Below are 22,401 nucleotides of genomic sequence, written 5' to 3' on the forward strand. Positions count from 1 at the left end.
TTTTGTTCTCAAAATCTTTCCCATCCTACTGATGATTCAATACACTCTGGCCTCACACAGAGTAGGGCCAGGACCTCTTATACTGATTACAGAATTTGCTTTCCCAAGCTGATCTCTTTCTACAAACCTCCTAGTACCACCCAGGCCTGGGCAGGACTTTACTCTGCATTGCTGGGTACTTCCTGGGTCTGAGCCCATTCCCTGGGTCGGGTAGCAGGAGGATGGAGGAACCAAAGCAATGCTGTCGTCTCAATGTGCACAAAGAGGACAACAGGAAAAATTCCTTTTTTCTATGACAGACAGACATATCCTTATGAGAGGTCCCTTGGCCTGGAGCCCTTGGGGACAATCCTGACCCAAGTCTCCTTCTCTTGGAAACTCAAACATTGGAACTATCCTTCTTTCCAAGGGTCTTCTCAATCCTACTGAGCTCTCTTTCCTTCAGGCAATATTTTTTTCTTTCACCATTTTGAGAAGCCAATTTGTCGATCCTCTTCTATTTTGGTCATCCCATCTTTCTACTGGTTTGGTTGGTTTTATTTTATTTGGTGGTTTCCTCAGCCCTGAGCTGAGAGCTGCCTCAGGAGCCCTAACTCTGTGACAAGACTGGGACAAGCAAAGTGGTCCCGAGGGCAGCTTGTGAGCTATGATGTGGCAGGTGACATATTCCTTTCAGGAGAGAGTTATTGGACAAAGAAAAGGAGCGTGGAGAAGATTATAAGGGGTCAGGGGGCCCAGTACTGAGCTGGAGGAGGGGAGGGGAGCAGAGCAGGGATTTCCAGTCCCACTCAGCTTTCCCTGGTACTTGGGTTGCACCACATGCGGCCACCAGGGGGCAGCGGTGGCCTGAGTTTGAGGAGCTGATTGCTATGGTTTACCCTGAGCTGTATGACGTCCCAATAGCTGGTTGCTCCTGAGCCACTGCAAACGGGCATGAACTGTGTGCCATGAGCAAAATCTATTGTGCCCCAATAAGTCTTTGCTAGAAAGGCCAATAAACGTCCCCTGGCCTCAGCCTCAGAGCACTGCAGAGGCAGGGGACAGAGGGATGCATGAGGACCCATCCTAACTGAGGAGGATAGGAAGGGGATGAGGGAGAATGAACAACCCACAGCTCTGCCTCTTGTGTGTGGGAAGAGAAACAATTGAATCTCTCCTAATCCCAGGCCTCCTTGCCCCCATCCTCACTCTCCATGCTCGCAGTGAAGACTAAGTACTGGGATTATGAACAACCACATCGTGACTACCACAGTGAGAAGGACAGAGACATTTCAAGTCTGCCAGCATTTCCAGGGAACCATCTTGGGTTCATTTTAGAAAATCTATGTCAAAGGTTTTAATCCCTCATATTACCTCGGCTGTCCAGGGTGCAGAAGTACTAGAGTCCAGGACCAGTTTAAAGTGGGGTGAGGCCAGGCAGGTGAAGTAGATTTGCATGGAGGCTCCTCCATCCTCTGAGGCAGGGCGGGGGTGACAAGAGAGATTTGGGGGTGCCAGGCCTAGGGTTGGGGTCTCGGAAGACAGCACTTTAAGGCATCTCTACCATGGCCTGGGCTTTCTTCCTCCTCACCCTCCTCACTCAGGGCACAAGTGACGCCTCCAGGGAAGGGACCATGGAGACATCTGGGCTGATCCTTTGTCTCCTCCTTCTCAGGCTCTGCTCAAGCCCTAGCCTGAACTCACCAGAATGTGTTTCTCCTCTTTTCAGGATTCTGGACTCAGTCTACCCTGACTCATCCTCCCTCAGTATCCGAACCGCTGGAAATTCAGTCACCATCTCCTGTTCTGGAAGCAGCAGTCACATCGGGGATTATAACCTTGTGTCCTGGCAGCAACAGTGCCAGGGCACAGCCCCCAAACTCCTGATTTGTGTTGTCAATATTCAGCATTAAGGGATCCTGGATTGCTTCTCTGGCTCCAAATCTGGCAACACAGCCTCCCTGGCCATCTCTGGGCTCCAACCCAAGGATGATGGTGAATATTACTGTTGTTAAAATACAAGCCGTGAAATTCACCACAGTCGCCCAAGTTCATGAGGAAGTGAGACCAAACATGCGCTCTGCTCACAGGCTCCCTCCTTGCTCTGAAGATGCTTCCCCAACCCTGGGCAGAGGGGCCTCCCTGCAGCATGGTCTTCAGAACTCAGTTTTCTCAGTTCCTCTCCCCACCACCATGATGTCTGAAAGGAAGCATGCTCTGTTTTTTTGTTTGTACAGTAAGAGTTTCTTTCTTTGCCTGTGTCACATTTGTCCCCAAAGACGAGACTCTTTCCACCTCTTCACTTGCAAGAACTTCATGAAAAGGAGATGACTGCTGTGTGTAGTTTCCACAGGTCTCATGGGATTTTCACGTTTACAAATTTTTTGTTCTTTTTGTTGATGATTTTACCGTGGAAAACGTCTCCTAGGGATAATATGAGATACTGTGTAGTGTTCCTAAGTTCAAGAAGGCTGTGATTTTCCTTAGAGAGAAAATCTACATGTTAGATGAACTTCATTCAAGCATGAGTCCCCTCCATTCCACCAATGCAATGGCATTCCCATATCCTATTATCTTCTGGTCCCATCTCTGAGAACCTAAGAAATTGGAAGTAGACAGGTGTTCAAACTTTTCCTTTCAGATACATCTTGACAACTCTGGTTTTTTAAACTCTGGCTTAGTTTGATCTGTGTCTTCCAAATGTCATGCTGGTCTAAAGCTGAGTAAATATTTTCTTTATTCACTGCATTTCAACTTTTACAAAAAGTTTCTTTCTTCCTGTGATTGGTCACAGATCAGGTACAGCGTAAAGAATCTTTACTCAATCCTTTTCTGGACCTTAGTCTTCATTAGACATACAGCAGCTGCTTAGTCTGTGCAATGCAGGAACTGGAGTGTTTTTGCACAGGGATGACATTTTTAGAGCGTGTTGGTGAACACAAAATTAAGGATATCTTAGTCTGCCTCTTAAACATGATGTGATAATATGTGGACAAGTTTTGACACAATTTGGAAGGTATGCTTGATACTGTAGGATTGCCAAATGACTCCTTTCCAAGGTAGATGCTGTTTTGATTCTCTGACTCTCAATGAGATATAAATCTCAGAACACAAAGAAACAGATTCGAGTTAAAAGTGTCTCTGCCCTTTTATCCCCCAGGACTCAGCATGGAGTCGTACTCATTCTGTAGTTATTACAGCGACATGAGCCAACGTGACAACAGCAAAGGGAAAATGTCCATGAGGCTGTGCCCAGAGAAACCAGAAGAAGCTTCCAGGAGTCCTGGCCCAGTGGAGTTCACGGGACGTGCTTCATTCCCCAGCATCAAATCGTGACAACCACATGTGAAGTACTGTTCACCAGGGAGGCTCCTTAGACACTCAGTACTCAAGGATTTTATTGGAGGCTGGTGACCTAGGCACCCCCTGCCTTGCATCTACTGAAATTCCAGACTTCCAGAAGGAAAGCAGGCGTTCAGCAAAAACCATATTGCTTTCACAAACAGTGTAGGCACAGTGGCTCATTCTTATCAGAGAACAGTGGGAACTCTCTGGAAATCAAGTTCCTAGACACAAACCAAGGGCCACACCTGCCCACAGGTCTTCCCAAGGAGAGCAGTCTCAGAGCTGCCAGGTAACTCTTTTCTGCACAACTCCTCTTTCTATTCTGGTCTGAGCTTAGGGTCTGGATCCAAGGGAAACCCAGCACTTCACCATGAACTCCATGAAATCGTCAATCTCAGTCTCAGCTCACTCTTTATCTCTCTGTGTCTCTGTTTCTCTCTCTCACTCTATGTCTTTCTCTCTCTGTCAAACACACACACACACACACACACACACACACACACACACACACACACAGACACACACACACACAGTGTTCTGTCACTCCTGCGGCCCCCATGACTGCACCATGGAAGGAAACGGTATTCAGTCTATGGATTTCATGTACTACCTTCTACCATCACTACCAAAGGCTGCACACCCAAGAAGCAGGAGAGTAAACCCTGGGTTTCAAAAGACAATTAAACCAATTGTCAGTTTTCTGTGTAATCAGGTGCAACATATTTAAACTAGATGAGGAAATGATAACCTTGAAAGTCATAATTCTCCACACTTATTGAGCATCTACCAGGTTTTGGAAAAATAGGCCCTTACATATGTTACCACCTTTAACCCCCACAGCACTCTCCCACGTCAGTGTTACTATTCACGTCTGAAGGCTAAGGGACTGGGTCTGGGAGGTTCAGTGACTTGGCCAATATCCCAGTTGGCAGATGGGCTCAGGGGAGGAGTCAGGTCCTCCGTGTGATCAGTTAGAACAGGGCAAGAACAGACAGAGGGTTCAGCCTGGATGAAAGAAGTCTCTGGAGCTTCAAGGAAAGCAGCAAAGTAGCAGAAGCACCAGCCAGTTTGGTTTAAGATACTTGGCCCCCAGGGGAGGAGAGAGGAGCAGGTATAAAATGATTTCAGAAGTCTTTTTAGCCACATTACATTTGAGACGTCCCTAGTGTTGATTGAAAAAATCAAGGACAGATAGTTCATACAATATCATCCTATTCACATAAAATCATAAAAGTTTATTCATTTCTTCTTCCCATTGAATGACTATTGAAACATTTTCATCTGGACTTTATCCAGAACTCCAAGGGGGTGAGAGGAAGGCTGGTGTTCTCTGGCTTGAGAGTGACCTCCGCTCAGTGGCTGTGTCTCCCTGAGGATTCCATTTAGGCTTATTTCAGGGAAACGCATCTCTTGACCACACCGTCCTGGCCAGGCTCCACATGGCAGGACACCCTGAAGGGTCCTATCCTCAAGGATCGGGAGCCAGAGAGAGCAGAGAATATGGATGAAGATTGGTGAGAATTTGCATAAAGCTCCTACCCCCACAGCCCCTGAAACACAGTGCAGCCTAGTGAGATCAAGACCCCGGAGTCTGCCTTGCCCAGCTGTGGGCTGAGGAGGGGGATCTCGGACTGTCTTCACCATGGCGGGGCCCTGCTGCTCCTCAGGCTCCTCACTCACTGCACAGGTGAGACACCCCATTATTGATTCATGGGTGACCCCCACTTTTACTCCTCCTTCAACCATGTGTGTCTTTGTCCTGAAATCACCAACCCATTTTATGTTTTTCTTTTCAGAAACAGCAGTAGGAAGTGCCTACTAGGTTTCCACAAATATTGAAACTACTTTTTAAAAAGGAGGAGAGAATAATCATTTTATAATGGCGTTTAAAGTTGGTTGTGCACGTCTCATGTTTCTGAGACATGTCACAGCACTGCTGTGAAGCATCCTGGGACCAACACCTCAGGCCGTTTCCTATGCATGTGCCTCAGTAGGACTTGAGGGCTGGTTTGGTACCTTGTGTAATGTCCCCAAAGATATCCATGTCCTAGTCCCTGAAACCCGTGAATGTAATCTTATCCGGCAGATGTGATTAAGCAACTTGAGATGGGAACATTACCCTGGATTATTCAGTGTGCCCTAAATGTCATCACGTGTCTTTATTGGGGGTGCAGAGGGAGATGTGAGGACTGAAGAGAAGGAGGTATGACCACAGAGCAAATATTGGACTGATGAGGCTCTGAGCCAAGGAACACCAACAGTCTCTAGCAGCTAGAAGAGGCAAGAAAACAGACTCTCCTTGGAATTTCCAGAAGGAACCAGCCCTGCTGAGACCTTGATTTCAAAGCTTCATTTCAGACTTCAGGCATTCAGAACTGTAAGAGAATACCTTTCTGTTTTTACAAGTAACCAAGTTTGTGGTAATTTGTTATAGCAACAGAATGAATCTAAGAGATCTGGGTACCAAATCTTTGTGACAAAGTCTTCCCAACATCACACCATTTTAATTTGTAATGTATGTCCGTCCACCTCTCACTTGGTAATGCGACTTGGAGATCCTGGAGTGTCACAGCACAGGGACTCATTCCCTGATCCTGCTCCCTCCCATCCCTTGCACAGGGGTTGATGCCAACAGTGCTCCCTAATAAACATCTGTGTGCTCACCTCCACCTTAGTGTCTGTTTCCAGGGAGAACCAGTCTGTGACAGATGGTATCAGGAGGGTGACTAACTAGCCCAATTTTCATAAAAGTGATGGGTTGTCGGGACATGGGTCTTTCAGCGCTAAATCCAGGATAACTCTGGGTTTCCCTAGACCAGGAGTGTCTGAGAAACAGCCATGGAGAAATGGATTCTGGAACAATGGTAACTCCAGTATGGGAGGCAGAAGCATGGATAGTCTCTGCCACAGAGGAGAAATGTATGATATTAAACTTTTCCCACCTGAAGGAGGAAATGCAAAACAGAGCAATGTGTCAGACGTTTGAGAAATATGAAGCATAGAGGGCTTTTAAGGACCGTGGATTTTCAACCCTGCTGCTTGTGCAATTGATGATTTGTAAGACATAAAAGAATGAGAGTGAAAATCAGAGAGGACAAGCTAAGAGTGAAAACCAGAAGGTCTCCTTATTCCCTGAAAACCCTCTCATCTGCTCAGACAGAGTCAGGGATAGCTGAGGTCCAGGACTGAATCCTAATAGCGTCAGAGCTTGGAGAACAGTGAACACTCCACTGGGCAGCTCTGCTCTGCCTGGTCAGCGCCCTGTCTGGGAAACAACAGGGTCCTGAGTCATGAGTGGGGCCATGTGGAATCAAGTGTCCCTGAATGTTCAATCTAAAATTCCTCTGAATATCCCAGTCTGCAGAGTTGTCCTTCTCTTACACATTCTGGCCCATGTCTTCCCTTACTTTGCTTAAAGATAGTGCAGAGGCCTCTGCCTTGTGAGATAATATTCACTGTCACCAGCAGCCCTTGTGTCTGCTCCCTCTTCTGGTTAAGCCAAATAGACCATTGACTAGGAATGAGTCCCAGCAAACCTGGTCAGGTATGTGCAGGGCTTGCTCACAGGGCTAAGGAGCTACAGAATCAGCCAACAATGTGGTGGGACCCAGGAGAATGTGCACAGGGTGGATTCTGAGGGTTCAGGATCAAGGGGTGCAGCTAAGAATGAAGAGGGAGTTTATCTGCTGGAAGCTCTCTCCAGAGACTCAGGATTTAACCCTGTGGCATGGACATCAAGACCATCTGCAAGCCTGCTGCTGGGAGGACTCTTAGCAGGAAGGAGAAAATGATGGTCTAGACCAGTGAAGTGGCCTGTCAAACTCACCATGGAGTGATGAGAAAGGAATTAATGGGCAGAGAAATTGCTTAGCAGGAGTGGCTCTACCAGGTAAGGATGGACACCTCCCCAGGGGAGATGATCCTCAGGAGAGCCTGGGGGACACACAGTTTACTCCAGTGATAAGGACTGTGCGGGCAGAGAAGCACCAGCATCATTGAGAAGCTCAGTGGACGTCTCTCCTCCAGGACCAGGTAGAGCAGGTGGGTCAGGAAGAGCTTCTTTGATACCAACAGAGATGGCAGGACCCAAAGTGTTAGAGGCACACTGAAGAGGCTTAACCACAGAAGCCAAGTGAGCGGCAAAAGAGAAGTGACAGTCAGGGCGCCTGACCCTTGGGGTCCTGGAGAGGGTCTATAGAGTACAGCACTGCTCAGAACAAGACAGATGGGCCCCCAAGAAACGTACCACTCACTGTAAGCGGTCGGAGGGAAACAGGGAAGGAGGGCCAGGAGACTCAGAGCCAAATATCTCTAACAAGTTTCCTAAGAGCCCAAACTGCAATATCCAGTCACCTCAGAGCAGAGTATTTACCTCATGAATCAGTTTCCTCAGGCTGCCATGACACAGTTCCATAGATTGGGTGGAAAAAACCCAAGAGAAATGATTCTGTCATAGTCTGCAGCCCAGGATTTCTTTGGGTCCACATCAAGGTGTCTGAGGAGGCTGGCCTCCCACCAGGGGCTCTAGGGGAGAATACCTTCCTGGTTCTTCCAGCTTCATGGGGCTGCCGGCATTCCTTGGCTTGGTGCCATACCACCAATCTCTATCTACTGGTCACATTGCCTTCTCCTCTGTGTGTGTGACATCTCCTTCATTCTTTCTCTTATAAGAACACTTGCGATGGCATTTAGAGCCCTCCCAGATATTCCAGAATAATCTTCTTTACTCCAGATCCTTGATTTCATCACAACCACGTAGAAGCCTTTTCCAAATATGGTGAAATTTACAGGACCTGTAACTGATTAGACCTGATGTCTTTGAGGCCACCATTCAGCCCACCTCATTCCATTCCAAGTCTTCGTAGAAAAACATAGACAAATCACACATGTATTTACAGGTGAAAGGCTTCACTCCAGGTATGCAAACTGCTCTCAGTTATGACTTTCCCAAGAAGGACATGGCGGATGATAAAGGAGGAGCCAGAGTTCTGCTGCCTTCAGACAGGACTCCACTCTGAAGGGAGGTCCTTGGACTGGCCATAGGGTCAAGCCTCCTTCCAGACCTGTCCACCTTCTCCCCAGTTGAAAGACAACATTTGTGAGGGTTCCTGGAATCTCCTCATTCTCCCTGTCTCTTTCCTCCTGGAGCTTCATGTCACACATGTTGAGACTCCAAAACGTTTTCTCCCTTTTTCCTTTCTCCTGCATTTCTAATACCAGGGCTGGCTTCATTTTACACCCAGTATTTCCCTATCCCTGAACAGAGACCTGCCTCCCAAACAGTGATCCATTGACAAGGGTCCCTGGTTAAGCTGTTGATCCTGAGGGAGGAGTATTTTGGTCAGCAGGTGTGGTGGGTGACACATTCCATTCCAGATGGAGCTGCAGGAACTGAGCCAGGGAGCTCAGAGTCAATTAGAAGGAAAAGTTGGGGTGCGGAAGGAACAAGTTCGTATTTGTGAAAGAGGTGGAGGAAGTGTGCTGGGGAAGCAGAGCGGTGATTCATGGAACTCTCCCCTCCTGTCAGGCTCTCCCATCTGAGCTACCAGGGGGCAGTGAGGGTCTGAGTTTGGGGACTGCAATGGCCCCAAGGCACTGCTGAGGATTTTCCTGGGTGTAGGAGATTCCAGTAGCTCCTTTCTCTCCTGTCACTCCAAAGGAGACACACTCATAATTCCCTGTCCCCATTCAATCCCTTCTCTACATAGGACAGTAAACACCCCAGGCCTCATTCTCAGACCAAATCTCAGACCACTGCAGAAGCTGGGACAGAGGGTGTGAGCATCCACCCCAAGGAGAGGTGGAGGCGGACTGCCACGTCCCCACCTTGATTTTTCCCTGGGAAGGGAGTTACTGGACATTTTCTCAGATAGATTGGAATCCTCTCCTCCACCTCAGCATTCAGAGCAGGGGAGAGTAAGTAAGTCCTCAGCCTTCTCTGCAGCCATATCCTGCTTTCCAGAAAAGGATAACATGGGAAAGATCAGATCCTATGCCCCTTCCCTCCTCTAAGCCATGGGCCACTGCAGAGAGAGAGCAAGAGAGTGCAAGCAGAGCCCCAAGTGTGACATTTGCCGGGGGACATATGAGGAAACTGCATCAAAATCTATCTCTATTTGGGGTCCTCTTTCAGATCCGAATGGGGACATTTTTTTTCTAACCTGCTGAATGTGGCCCTGAGACTCTTTGGGGAAATGCTGCAACTCAGCTTCCCCACCTGAGCTCTCTCCTCGATTCATTCAACAAACAGGCCTTATGGAGTGGGTGGCTGGTGCACATTTCTGCCTCCTCAGACAGATCCAGACATGTGAATATGAGGACATGAGAATTTCATACAGAGGAGCTGCCTGTGCAAAGGCACTGAGGTAGCAATAATATGGCCAATTGCAGGACCAGAAAGAAATCCACCCTGGCTGAAGTATCATCAACTGGGGCCTGAGAAGAGGAAGATGAGGGGGAATGGTGGGTGGCACAGAGATCACATGATGACTGACAGCCTAGGTAAAGAGGTTGAGTATTTTTCTACACAAAAAGGGAATTACTTTGAAAATTTTCCATAATTTGTCCAGTCAGTATTGCTGAGACTTTACCCCAAACCCATTCATTTTTAGAAAAACACACTAGCAAGGGGAGGAGTCAAGATGGCGGCAAAGGCAGACTCTGAACTCACCTCCTCTCACAGACACAGCCAATTTAACACTACTCTTGGGAAAATTCCACCTGAGAGAGAACTGAAAAGTGCATAAGAAGAACCCCTACAACAAATGACAATCCTAACTGAGGTGGAAGTGGCATAAATTGCCTTCTGCAGAGAAAAAATGCACCTTCACATGACATAGCACTTCACAGCCACCTGGGAGCAGCCCCAAAATATGCAGCCTTCCCTGGAGGAGTGGGGCCCTGAGCCAGGGAGCACTCCCACTATAGGCGTTTTTGGACCCAGCACAACCGAGATGAGTGGCATAATATCTGACTTTGCTTGCTACTAAAAACATTGGAGAATACCCCCAGGAAAGCTGGTTCACAAAGAAATTAAAGCTGTCTTTGAAAGGGCCCACGCACAAATTCAGCCATCTCAGAAAGCAACCTAAAATCACCAGAAAGAAAGGTGCACAGTCCTTTGATGAAAAAAGACTCACCTGATAGGCTCTGAGGGCATCTTGGTGAGAGGTGAGACCTCTCCAGGGACTGGCACATTGGTGGAGGCCATTGTTGTGACCTGGTGTGGCCATGCTGACACAAACGCTGGCAGACGCCATTGGAATTCTCCCTGTGGCCTGCTATCGCAGGGTCTTCCCCAGCCACTAGACCATGGATTTAATCCAGCTGGCCAAGGCAGGCAGCCCATCCTAGGGACTGGCCCCACCCACCAATAAGCCCTCGGGCAATATGTGGGCCTGCATAGATTGGTGACTGGATTCTCCACTGCCCAGCTAGTGGGTCTACCTCTGTGGGGCAAGGTGTCCACAAGGAGCAGATGGAGAGTATAGGGCATTGGTGGAGTGTGTCGGGCTCCTGTCTGGGGTCCACTTCAGGGGTTCAGGGTGTACACATGAGGCAGGACTATGGTGACCCTCTGGGCGGCAGGGCTTGTCAGCTGCAGAAGACTTGTGCTTCTCAAAGACCCACATAGGGGATTGGCCTACCTTCCAAAATCTGAAACATTTGGGTGCTCCTGTGCAGTGGGCCAGCCACGCTCAGCTGTAATCCTCAGAGAGCTGTCAAGAACCTTATAGGCTGGAGGCTTATAGCAATTGAAAGCACCTGAGCCTAACAGCCAGCCACGCTGGGGGCCTACTCACTTAATAGAAAAGCTGTAGCAGGAATGTGCTATTAGATCTTGCAGCCAACTGTGCTGGGGCTCCCCTCACCCGAAAAAGAGACTGAAGGGCCCACAACAACTACAAGGGGCTGAGCATTACAACAGCTGGCCAGGGGGACAGCTCAATCTCCCTGGGCACCTATGGGAAGAGCAACCATGCCACAACAGAAGGACACATGTAGCCCACACAGGGGTCACTCCTGGAACATTTGGAACTGGTGATGAGAGGGAAGCCCACTGCAGGCTTCCTAAGGCATCACTTACGTAAGGTCACCTCTCCAAGATCAAAGGTCACCTCTCCAAGATCTAATACTTAGACACAAGCACAGGGAAAGAGGCAAAATGAGGAGGCAAAAGAATATGTTCCAAGGAAGAGAATAGGACAAAATCCCAGAAAAGGAACTAAATGAAGTGGAAATGAGCAAGCTACCAGACAGAGACTTCAAACAAAGAGCGTTAAGGATGCTCACTGATCTTGGGAGAAGAATGGATGACCTCAGTGAGAATGCCAACAAAGAAATACTAGATATAAAAAAGAACCAATCAGAAATGAAGAATACAATACTGGAAATAAAAAATTCACTAGAGAGACTCAAAAGCAGAGTAGAGGATACAGAAAAATGCATCAGCGAGCTGGATGAAAGACTAGAAGAAATCATCCAAGCTGAACAGATAGAAGAAGAAAGAATTAAAATGAGTGAGGACAGTCTAAGGGAGCTCTGGGACAACATCAAGCACACTAACACCCATATTATAGGTGTCCCAGAAGGAGAAGAGCCAGACAAAGGGGCAGAGAATCTATTTGAAGAGATAATAGCTGAAAACTTCCCTAACCTTAGGAAGGAAACCGACGTTCAGGTACAGGAAGCACAGAGAGCACCAAACAAGATAAACCCAAAGAGGCCCACACCAAGACACATCATAATTAAAATGTACAGGATTAATGATAAAGAGAGAATCCTAAAAGCCCCAAGAGAAAGCCAACAAATAACATACAAAGGAAACCCCATAAGGTTATGAGCTGGCTTCTCAGCAGAAAACTTACAGGCTAGAAGCAAGTGGCACGATCTATTTAAAGTGCTAAAAGGAAAAAACCTACAGCCAAGAATACTCTACCCAGCAAGGTTATCATTAAAAATGGAAGGAGAAATAAAAAGTTTCTCAGACAAGCAACAAATAAAGGAGTTTGTCACCAAGAAACCCGTTCTACAAGAAATGCTAAAAGGACTTTTCTAAGGGGGAAAGAGAAGACCACAAATAGGAAAAAATTATCTATTTCCATGATAAGAGAGTATCAGACACAAACTCACAAAAAAGAGGTTAGATATGATATCAAAAACATAAAATGTGGGAGGACAAGTGTTAAAGTGTAGAGCTTTCAGATAGAGGTCAATATAAGAGACCATCAACTTAAAATATTGCTATATACGTAGGTTAATGTATATGAACTCCATGGTAATCACAAACCAGAGACCTATAATAAATACACAAAAAACTAACAGAAAGAAACCCAAACATAACACTAAAGAAAGACATCAAACCACAAGGGAAGAGAGCAAGAGAAGAAGAACAACTGAGAAGAACTAGTAAAACACCAAGAAAAGAAAGTTAAAAAATGGAAGTAAGTCCATCCTTATCAATAGCTACTTTAAATGTCAATGGACTAATGCTCCAATTAAAAGGCATAGGGTGGCTGATTGGATAAAAATACAGGACCCATATTTATGCTGCATACAAGAGACACACTTCAAACCTAGAAAAACACACTGGATGAAGCAACTCTCTGTGGATGGAAGAGACTTGACCTCAAGAAGTCTCACAGCACTGAGGTGAGGTTGTCTTGATGTGCGTGAAGAGCAGAATAAGAAGAAAAGTCCCCTCTTCCCCGTGACACCAAAACATGCTCTGAGGAGAGGTCCCTGGAGAGGGGCCCTCAGGCCAAGTCTGACCCAGGTGCTCTTCTCCCACCTCCTCAAACACTGGAATTCACCTCCTGCTTTTCTTGAAGTCTTTCTCAATCGCACAGAGCTTTCTCTTCCTCAGGTAGTATTTTTTCTTTCCATGCATTGAGAAGCCAGTCTATCTTCACCATGTCTCATTTTTCTCATCTGCCCTTCCTACTGGGGGTTGGTTATATTTCACAACTAATGTTTCCTCATCTCTGAGCCCACAGAAGCCTCACAAGCAATAATCTTGCGAGGCTGTGGTGGGACATGCTAGATTGTCCTGAGGTGACCCATGGGCCACCTGGAGTGGCAGGTGACACATTCCATTCTGGAGGAAGTTAATAGACAAAAAGAAATGAGATAAGAGGGAAATGGAAGGGATCAGGGGCCAGGTACTGAGCTGGACAGGGAAGGAGGGAGGAGGGGAGGGGAGCAAATGAGGGGTTTCCAGCTCCTGCTCAGCTGCCTTCCCTGGTGCTTGGGCTGTACCATCTGAGGCCACCAGGGGGCAGAAAGCACCTGGACTTGGGAAGGTCTTTGCTGTGGCATGTACTGTCCTGGATGAAATTTAAGAGCTGCTTCCCTCTGAGCCCCTCTGTGTCCCAAAGTGCTTTTGCCCCCAAGAAATCACCTTCTAAAAGGGCTAATAAACCAGCCAGGGCTCAGCCTCAGACCTCAGTCTCAAGCCGCTGCAGAGACAGAGGGTAGGGTGATTCCTGAAGTACCCTCCTAACAGAGGGGTCTAATGGTTGAGGGCCCCAAGTGGTCCTTAGCTTTCCCCTGATACCAGGGAAATGAAGCAATGGGATCTCTATCAGCCAGTCTGGCACCCTGTCCTCACATTTGCCCCACACAGCACAGACTGCAGTCCTGGGATTTCTTACCCAGGAGCTACCTCATCTCTATAACAGGAAAAAGGGGGATACCCCTGGGCTGGATCCAGTTCTGCAAGTGTCATAGGCTGAGTCTGTCCTGCCTCAGAACATGTTAAAGAGTTTTAATCCATGTGCAAGTTCTGCTGACCAAGGATGCAGAAATATCTAGAATCAAAGACCAGGTCAGAAGGGATGAGGAGAGGCAGATGCAGGAAGCAGATTTGCATGGAGGCCCCTCCCAACTCTGAGGTAGAAGGAAGGGATAAGAGAGGTCTGGGGGAGCCAGGCCCAGGGTTGGGGTCTCAGAAGGCAGTGCTGTTGAGGAATGTCCACCATGGCCTGAGCTGTGCTCCTCCTCACCCTCCTCACTCAGGGCACAGGTGAGGCCTCCAGGGAAGGGACCATGGGGACATCTGGGCTGATCCTTTGTCTCCTCCTCAGGCTCATTGAGATGCCAACAGTGAACTCACCAGAGTGTATTTTTCCTCTTTCCAGGGTCCTGGGCCCAGTCAGCCCTGACTCATCCTCCGTCTGCATCTGGGGCTCTGGGTCAGTGGGTCACCATCTCCTGTGCTGGAAGCAGCAGCGACATTGGGGGTTATAACTACATCTCCCGGTACCAACAGCACCCAGGCATAGTCCCCAAACTCCTGATTTTTGATGTCAGTTCTAGAGCCTCAGGGACCCCTTCTCGCTTCTCTGGCTCCAAGTCTGGCAACACCGTCTCGCTGACCATCTCTGGGCTCCAGGCTGAGGATGAGGCTGATTATTACTGTAGCTTGTATAGAAGTAGTAACAATTTCCACAGTGGTTTAAGTTCATGGGGAAATGAGACCAAAACCTCCTTTGAGCTCACTCAACTCCCTTCATTCCAAAACTCAGGCTTTCAATTTTTCTTTATTATTTTATTTTGAAATAATTACAAATTTTTAATAAAAAATTAAAGAAAACTAAAGAAATCCTGAATAACCTTTTTCCCGATGCACCAATTTTTAACAATTTGCATATTTGTGTTACATTAAATCTCCTTATTTCTCATCTCTCTCTCTGTATATATATGTATGTGTTTCTATATGTGCATACACATCTATAAATATACGTACACAACAGACACACACAAAACTTATTCATTTTCTGGATCATTTGAGAGTAAGTTGTATACACTACCTCCTAAGCCTTAATACTTTTTAAAGATAGAATTCACATTCTGTAAAATTCTTCATTTTAAGGTGTAGAATTCAGTGGTTTTTAATATATTCACAGTTTGTGCATCTGTTGACACTTAACTTATTCCAGGACACATTCGTCCCCCTAAAGAAACTCCGCATCCATTAACAATCACTCCCCACTTCACTTACCCTTCAACCACTCACAACCCTTAATTAATACCTCTGTGTATGGATATGCCTATTCTGGACATTTCACATACAGGAAATCCTACACTAAAGGGTCTTTTGTGTCTGGATTCCTTTGCTCATCATGGTGTTTGCAAAGTTCATCCATATGGAAGCATATAGTATCAGTACTTCACCACTTCTTGTGACTGAATAATATAGCATTGTATCGATATACCCCATTTATTTATCCATTAATCAGTTGATGGAGTGCCGTTAATTTTTCTGTCTCTTCTTGTGTCACAACCCAAGGGCGAATGATCCTTTCAGGATCTAGGGCAAGAAGATTCTAAGTTTACATGACTTCACATGACAAAATAAAAATATCACATTCACTCTCGGGGACACTTTAGGAGGCAGTCAACGCTACCTTCTTCTCTCATTCTTAGACCCTCCTAAGGATTCCACATTGAAGGGCATCCTTCCTTCTTTTCTACGTGTTGTTTGAACTTGTCCTGGAAATGCTGGAGAGAGCAGGGTGGGGTTGGGCCTCAGATTCATCAAAGTAAGAGGGAACTTTGTCCCACATTTGACTCTTTCTTTTCCTTTTCAGTTTCATTTCTTTTGCTCCTGAGGAAGATTTACCCTGTGTGAAGATACACTGCCAATCTTTCTTTATTTGTATGTGAGCCGCTGCCAAAGCATGGCCACTGACAGACAAGTGGTGTAGGTCCATGTCCAGGAAGCAAACCCTGGCCGTGGAAGTGGAGGGCACTGAACTTAACCACTAGGCCCCTGGGGTGGGGTCCCTTTCCCAGTTTCTTTGTACAAAGGTTCTAGGTGACGGTTTCTACCATCTCCAAAGGCTAAAAACACAGACTTTTCACCTTATAATTGTGGTTTCTCGCAAAAACTTTCTCTACATCTACATTTGTTCCGAATTCCTAACTATGTAGCTAAGGAAAGGAAAAGCGTTCAGGTACGTTTCAGCTTATTTTTCTAAATTCCTCGTACTATGAAATGTATCATTCCTAAAGAAGTGGACGTGAAATGAATATTCACAACTTAAGAAAGAATAATAAATGGAAACCACATGGACCCACCGATACGTCTACCCACTGAAGCCTCTGCATCCATCCCACTCTCCAATTAGTCACTGTGCTGCAGTTGGTATTAATCATCTGTTGTTTTCTTTACATTCTTTCACTGCACCTTCCTAGGTTGTATCCCCAAACAACAGAGTTTGAAACAGTGGGAACCAGCAACAGCTTCCTTGAGTGAGGAAAGGACAATGTGTCTATCAGGGGAGGCTCCGGGAGACATTGACCCTATGAGAGGCTCATTCTCATTCCTGGGTGAAGGTTCCCTAGGATCGATTGGAGCCCCTCCTGAATACAACAGTCCTGGCCCCGGAGGAAGAAAAGGGACCCTAGAGTTGTGCATGTGTCTTTACTGGATGTGGGCAGGTCCTGGGTATCCAGTAGGAGTATTGTCAGGGATATAGCTGCCCCACTTTTTCTGTGCCTTGGCTCAGCATGGACCCCAGGAGTAGTCTGAGATCACTTCACTGGGAGGAAGAGAGATTATTCTTGGCTGATGGGGACCCTGTGACATGGCTCATGTCAAGACAAGCCTGGCATAGACGGGATGTACAAATCCAGGCCACGCAGACCTGAACATTACAGGATGCTGTCATTGCTGTCAGCCTCTGGCAGACGTGCTTCCTCATAGGCGAATCCTTCTGTCTATTGCCTACCAGGGAAGGCATCAATGGAGAGAACCATTAGAGAGAGGTGGGCAGAGGACACAATGTTCGTGAGACACATGGGGTTGTCCTCATGATTCCCATAGACTCAACTCCACCTGGCCTCCCCTCATCCAGAGAAGTGAGATTGAACCTCTGTGCAGGGAGGAGTCATGGGCAGTGGTCTACCAGCCTCACTACTAGGAGGAGAGAGGATGTGGAGATCCACCTGCTACTTTCACTTATTTTAACTTTTAATTTATATCAACTCATCACTTGCATACTCACAACTGATTGAGATTTAAAAATAATATGTCAAGTTGAACTTTTGCAGACTTGGGACTGGGCTTTGTCAGATTAAGTCAGTTAACAATCGTCAATATGCATCCGGGCTTCCAAATTTGTGTTGCTGTCTATATTCCTGCTCCTTGGTCTCTTACAGAAAACTCTGGCATATGACTATGACCTTCAATACAGGTTTAGTGGGGTTTAGGAAGAGTAGACATAGCTGGGTACTCACTCAGTTTCACCTGCAATGACCGGAGTGAGGATTCTCTGTTGACTACGCTTTGTCTTGTGAGAGTTGGAGAAGAGAGAGAGAGAAAGAAACGATGTGACAGATTCCTCAGGGAGCAAACTTCTGTAGTTGACATTTTACTAATAAATCAATAATCAATGAAGCCAAAGAGCGGTCTAGAAAGGTGTCCACACAAACAAGAATTGTTTATAATGAGTCTTGATGTGGTTTTCTTCATGTGTCTTACATTTGGGGTTTGTTGAGCTTCTGGAGATGTGGTTTCCTGCTGTCACTCTGTCTCCTCTCCTTTGAAAATTCAAATTATATGTGTTATTAGGTCACTTGAAGTGGTCCCACATTGACTGGTAATATTCCATGTTATAGAATTCATTTTCCCCTCTGTGTTTGCTTTGGACAGTTCCATTGCAATGATTGGAGGTCACTAGTTTCATTCCCAGGACGCAATCTGCCGTTAATCCCGTCTCGTGCACTTGTCATTTTCAGTACCTCCACTTTGTGCTTCATTATATCTTCCATTACTTGGCTAAGAATTTCAATATTTTCATTCCCTTTTCGAGGCTTTGTTTCCGACATTATTTTTAAAAAGGTGGTTTAAAGTCTTCGTGAGAAAGTCCAACATGTCTCCCTGATAGGAGTTGCCTTTTTAAATTTTGACTTTTATTACAGTTGAGCTTTTCCTGGTTGTTCACATGTCGAGCATTTTGTGTTCTATCCTGGATGTAGCCGTCAGTCTACGATGAAACAAGGGGTCTTGTCTAAATCCTCTGTTGATACTTTGTTTAGCTGACGATCTGTCCATGTGTCCAGGTTGCTTGTCCCGTCATCTTCTGTGAGCTGTGGTTCCTGCGTCAGGTCAATTTAAAACCCTTTTGAGTGACACACTGTGCTCTCTCCAAATTGCCCCTCATGTCAGATCCCTGAACCCCGGTCCTGGAAGTGCCCGGCACGTGGACTGTCTCCCCATCAGGATGGACCCTTGCCAAACGGCCCCTTTGTTCCATAAGGGAAGATATATTTTGTGATTCTTTCCCTAGTTCCTTAGGAATTCTCACAGCTATCCGATTTCTTGGTGAAACGATTCCATTTCTAGTTGGAATTCCAGTTATGAGGAATCACTAAGTACACAAAGAACTAAATCTCTGTGTAAGAATTTGTTGGCTACTGAATAAAACTGGGCTTAAGTTCAAGAAGACCTGGTAGGGGACCAACTCTTCACTTTCCTGCTTTCAGCACTGACACCCCGAGTCCCAGACGTGCCCTTATTCCTGTCAAACCAGGCGATGGTCACCCCATCTAATAGTTCAGTCTTTCTCATAATGTTCACATCCTCCCATTTGTTTTCAAAATTCTTTTCCAGTTTTCTTCTTTTGTTTCCAGAATATGGAAAGTAACTTCATGCTCTAATCATTTAAGACTGGAAGAGTGACACAGAGTGACCTATACGTGGCTGGTCAGAGCACCAGTCGGGTGGGGCATCTTCTGCTGGAGACACAGAAAGAGTCCTGAGTGGCAGCCCTGGGTCAGTGTAAGGCTGCGGGGAGGGTCTGTGTGGTGGAGGGTGTGTCCGGTGGAGACAACCTACAGGAGGGGGAGGATCTTCTGTGCTGTTTTCATCTTTGTTCTGATCCAGGACTTTCTCCCTGACTGTAGAAACAGGACTGAGATTCTCTAAGAATATACTACATGTGTGCATGAGGACAGGGAGCCTCCAATGCCTTTTCTGTGTTTCTGCTTTTGAAGATGACATGATAATTTTCTCTTAAGGGGATAATTACAATATTTTGTAATGGTAGCAGTAGATGGAAAACCTGTAGCCAGATGTTGAACAAACAGGATTTTTCCAAATATGACATTTCTGGAAATACCACTGCACTGTGCATCTTGTTTTTTGCTGACTGTGGTGCGGGACTAGGCACCTGCATGTTCTCAAACATCACTATAATTGTAACTGTATATATGGTTTGTAAACTTTTCTTTTTGAAGATGACAGTGTGGTCATTATTTAGAGGAGATTTGAAATATTTGGTGTTCTCACTTTAACAACATCCTCTGTGTTTTACTGTGAATGCAACCAGAGAATCAGTTCCTCAGACAACTGCCATTCAATTTTCTGTAGGATTTTTAGGTTAGATGTCTTACATTTTTCATAGCATTTCTTCTAGATATTTCATCTCTTAAAAAAATGGTGTGTTTGTGAAAGGAAACATAAACTTTAATTTGGCTGCGGATACAAGAAAATGCAGTTTGATTTTTGTATATTTTTAATTTATTTGCTTTAATTTTTATTGGTTATTAGTTATTTTGTGTAGTTGGTCCTTTGGCCTCTTCTTTGGTGTCATTTGTGGTCTTACAGCATTTTAAATCTGATGACACTTTGAGGAGCCAATTGGTCTCCTCATCCTGTTTTCTCATCCAACCTTCCTGCTGGGGTTGATTTTATTTCTCATCCAGCATTTCCTCAGCCCTCACCCCAGAGCTGCCTGAGGACACTAACCCTGTGAGGAACTTTCCCAGGACAGGTAGTGTGATCCTGAAGGGCAGCGTCTGGGCACCTCGTGTGGCAGGGGACATGTTCCTTTCTGTAGAAGGTTCAAGAGAAAAGGGAAAGGAGCATAAAATGGATTCAAAGGGATCAGGAGGTGTAGTACTGAGTTGGGAGGGTAATGAGTGAACACAGGGGAAGGGACACAGCAGGAATTTCCACCTCCTGCTCAGCTGCCTTCCCTGGAGCTTGAGATGTCCCACCTGAGACCACCAGGGGGCAACAAAGGACTGGATTTGGAGGGGGTCATTGCTGTGGTTCACTAGGCCTGATGTAGTCACAGGAGCTGCTTCCTTTTCAGCCCTTCTAAAGGGATATAGGGAAAGGGACAAAATCCATTGTACTCCAATGAGTTCTTCTGTAGTGGGACCAATAAATGAACCTCCTGGCTCAGACTCAGGCCTCAAGCTTTGGCAGTGCAGAGGCAAGGGACAGAATAATGCATGATGGTCTACCCTTCTGGGCAGGACCAAGAAGATTAAAGGCAAGTGAGAAGCATCCTGCTTTGCCTTTAGACCCCTTAAACCAAGTTAATGCATCACTCTCAGCCTGTCTTGGAACTTGTCCTCACCCTCATCCCACAGACAAGGAGTTGAAGTCCTAAGATTCCCTAGGAGGAACCACCATGACTCCTACAATAGAAAAAACAGGGACGCCCAAGATGAGCTCCATTTCCTGGTCTCTGGCCTGTGCTCCGTCTGTCCTGACTTAGGAAATACAGGTCAAAGAGTTTTAATTCCACAGGTAAGCTCTGCAGCCTAGGGATACAGAAGAATCTAGAATGAAGGGCCAGTTCAGAGGAGGGTGAGGAAAAGTAGGTGCAGAAAGCAGATTTGCATGGAGGCCCCTCCCAACTCTGAGGCAGAGGGAGGGGATAAGAGAGGTCTAGGGGAGCCAGGTCCAGGGTTGGGGTCTCAGAAGGCAGCGCTCTTGGGGCATCTCCACCATGGCCTGGGCTCTGCTGATCCTCACCCTCCTCACTCAGGACACAGGTGAGGCCTCCGGGGAAGGGACCACCAGACCCCTGGGCTGATCCTTTGTCTCCTCCTGAGGTTCATTGGGATGCCAACAGTGAACTCACCAGAGTGTTTTTTTCCTCTTTTCAGGGTCCTGGGCCCAGTCTGCCCTAACTCAGCCTTCCTCTGTATCCGGGGCTCTGGGTCAGTCAGTCACCATCACTTGCTCTGGAAGCAGCAGCGACATTGGGGGTTATAACTACGTTTCCTGGCACCAACAGCTCCCGGGCACAGCCCCCAAACTCCTGATTTATGCTGTCAGTTCTCGGGCCTCAGGGATCCCTGCTCGATTCTCTGGCTCCAAGTCTGGCAACACGGCCTCGCTGACCATCTCTGGGCTCCAGGCTGAGGATGAGGCCGATTATTACTGTAGCTCATATAGTAGTAGTAACACTTTCCACAGTGGTTTAAGTTCATGGGGAAGTGAGACCAAAACCTCCACTGAGCTCACTCAACTCCCTTTATCCTAAACTCAAGCTTTCAGTTTTTATTTGTTATTATTTTATTTTGAAATAATTATAGATTTCAATAAAAATTTAAAGAAAATGTAAAGAACTCGTGAATAACCTTTTTCCTGATTCACCAGTTTTTAACAATTTGCCATATTTGTTTTTCATTATATCTCTTTATTTCTCATTCTCTCTCTGTATATATATTTACATGTTTTTATATGTGCATACAAATCCATAAATATATGTACACAACACACACACACAAAACATTTATTTTCTGGATCATTTGAGAGTAGGTTGTATACACTACCTCCTAAGCCTTAATACTTTTTTAAGACAGAACTCACATTTTGTAAAATCCTTCATTTTAAGTTGTAGAATTCAGAGGTTCTTAATATATTCACTGTTAGTACATCTGTTGACACTTAATTATTCCTGGACATTTTCATCCCTCTACAGAAACTCCTCATCCCTTAGCAATCAATCCCCATTTCCCTTATCCCTCAACCCTTCACATGCCTTAATTTACAACTATGCCTATAGATCTGCCTATTCTGGACATTTCACATAAAGGGATTCCTACATTAAAGGGCCTTTTGTGTCTGGCTTCCTTTGCTTATCATGGTGTTTTCAAAGTTCATCCATATGGAAGCATATAGCATCAATACTTTACCCCTCTTATGACTGAATAGTATGGCATTGGATTGACATACCACATTTATTTTTTCAATAATAAGTTGAGGGAATGTCATTAATTTTTCTGTCTCTTCTTCTGTCACAACCCAAGGGTGAGTGATCCTTTCAGGAT

General features: G+C 46.1%; 1 gene segment (V, D, J or C); it reads left to right on the top strand.

Moving 5' to 3' along the window:
* The first annotated feature begins 21,011 nt into the window (after positions 1-21,011).
* Positions 21,012-21,611, top strand: LOC131398578 (immunoglobulin lambda variable 2-14-like). The segment is given in 2 exon segments: positions 21,012-21,117; positions 21,232-21,611. Coding segments are annotated over 2 exon segments (426 nt in total).
* The last annotated feature ends 790 nt before the right edge of the window (positions 21,612-22,401 follow it).

Source organism: Diceros bicornis, chromosome 35 (assembly GCF_020826845.1).
Source record: "Diceros bicornis minor isolate mBicDic1 chromosome 35, mDicBic1.mat.cur, whole genome shotgun sequence".
Taxonomy (NCBI): Eukaryota; Metazoa; Chordata; class Mammalia; order Perissodactyla; family Rhinocerotidae; genus Diceros; species Diceros bicornis.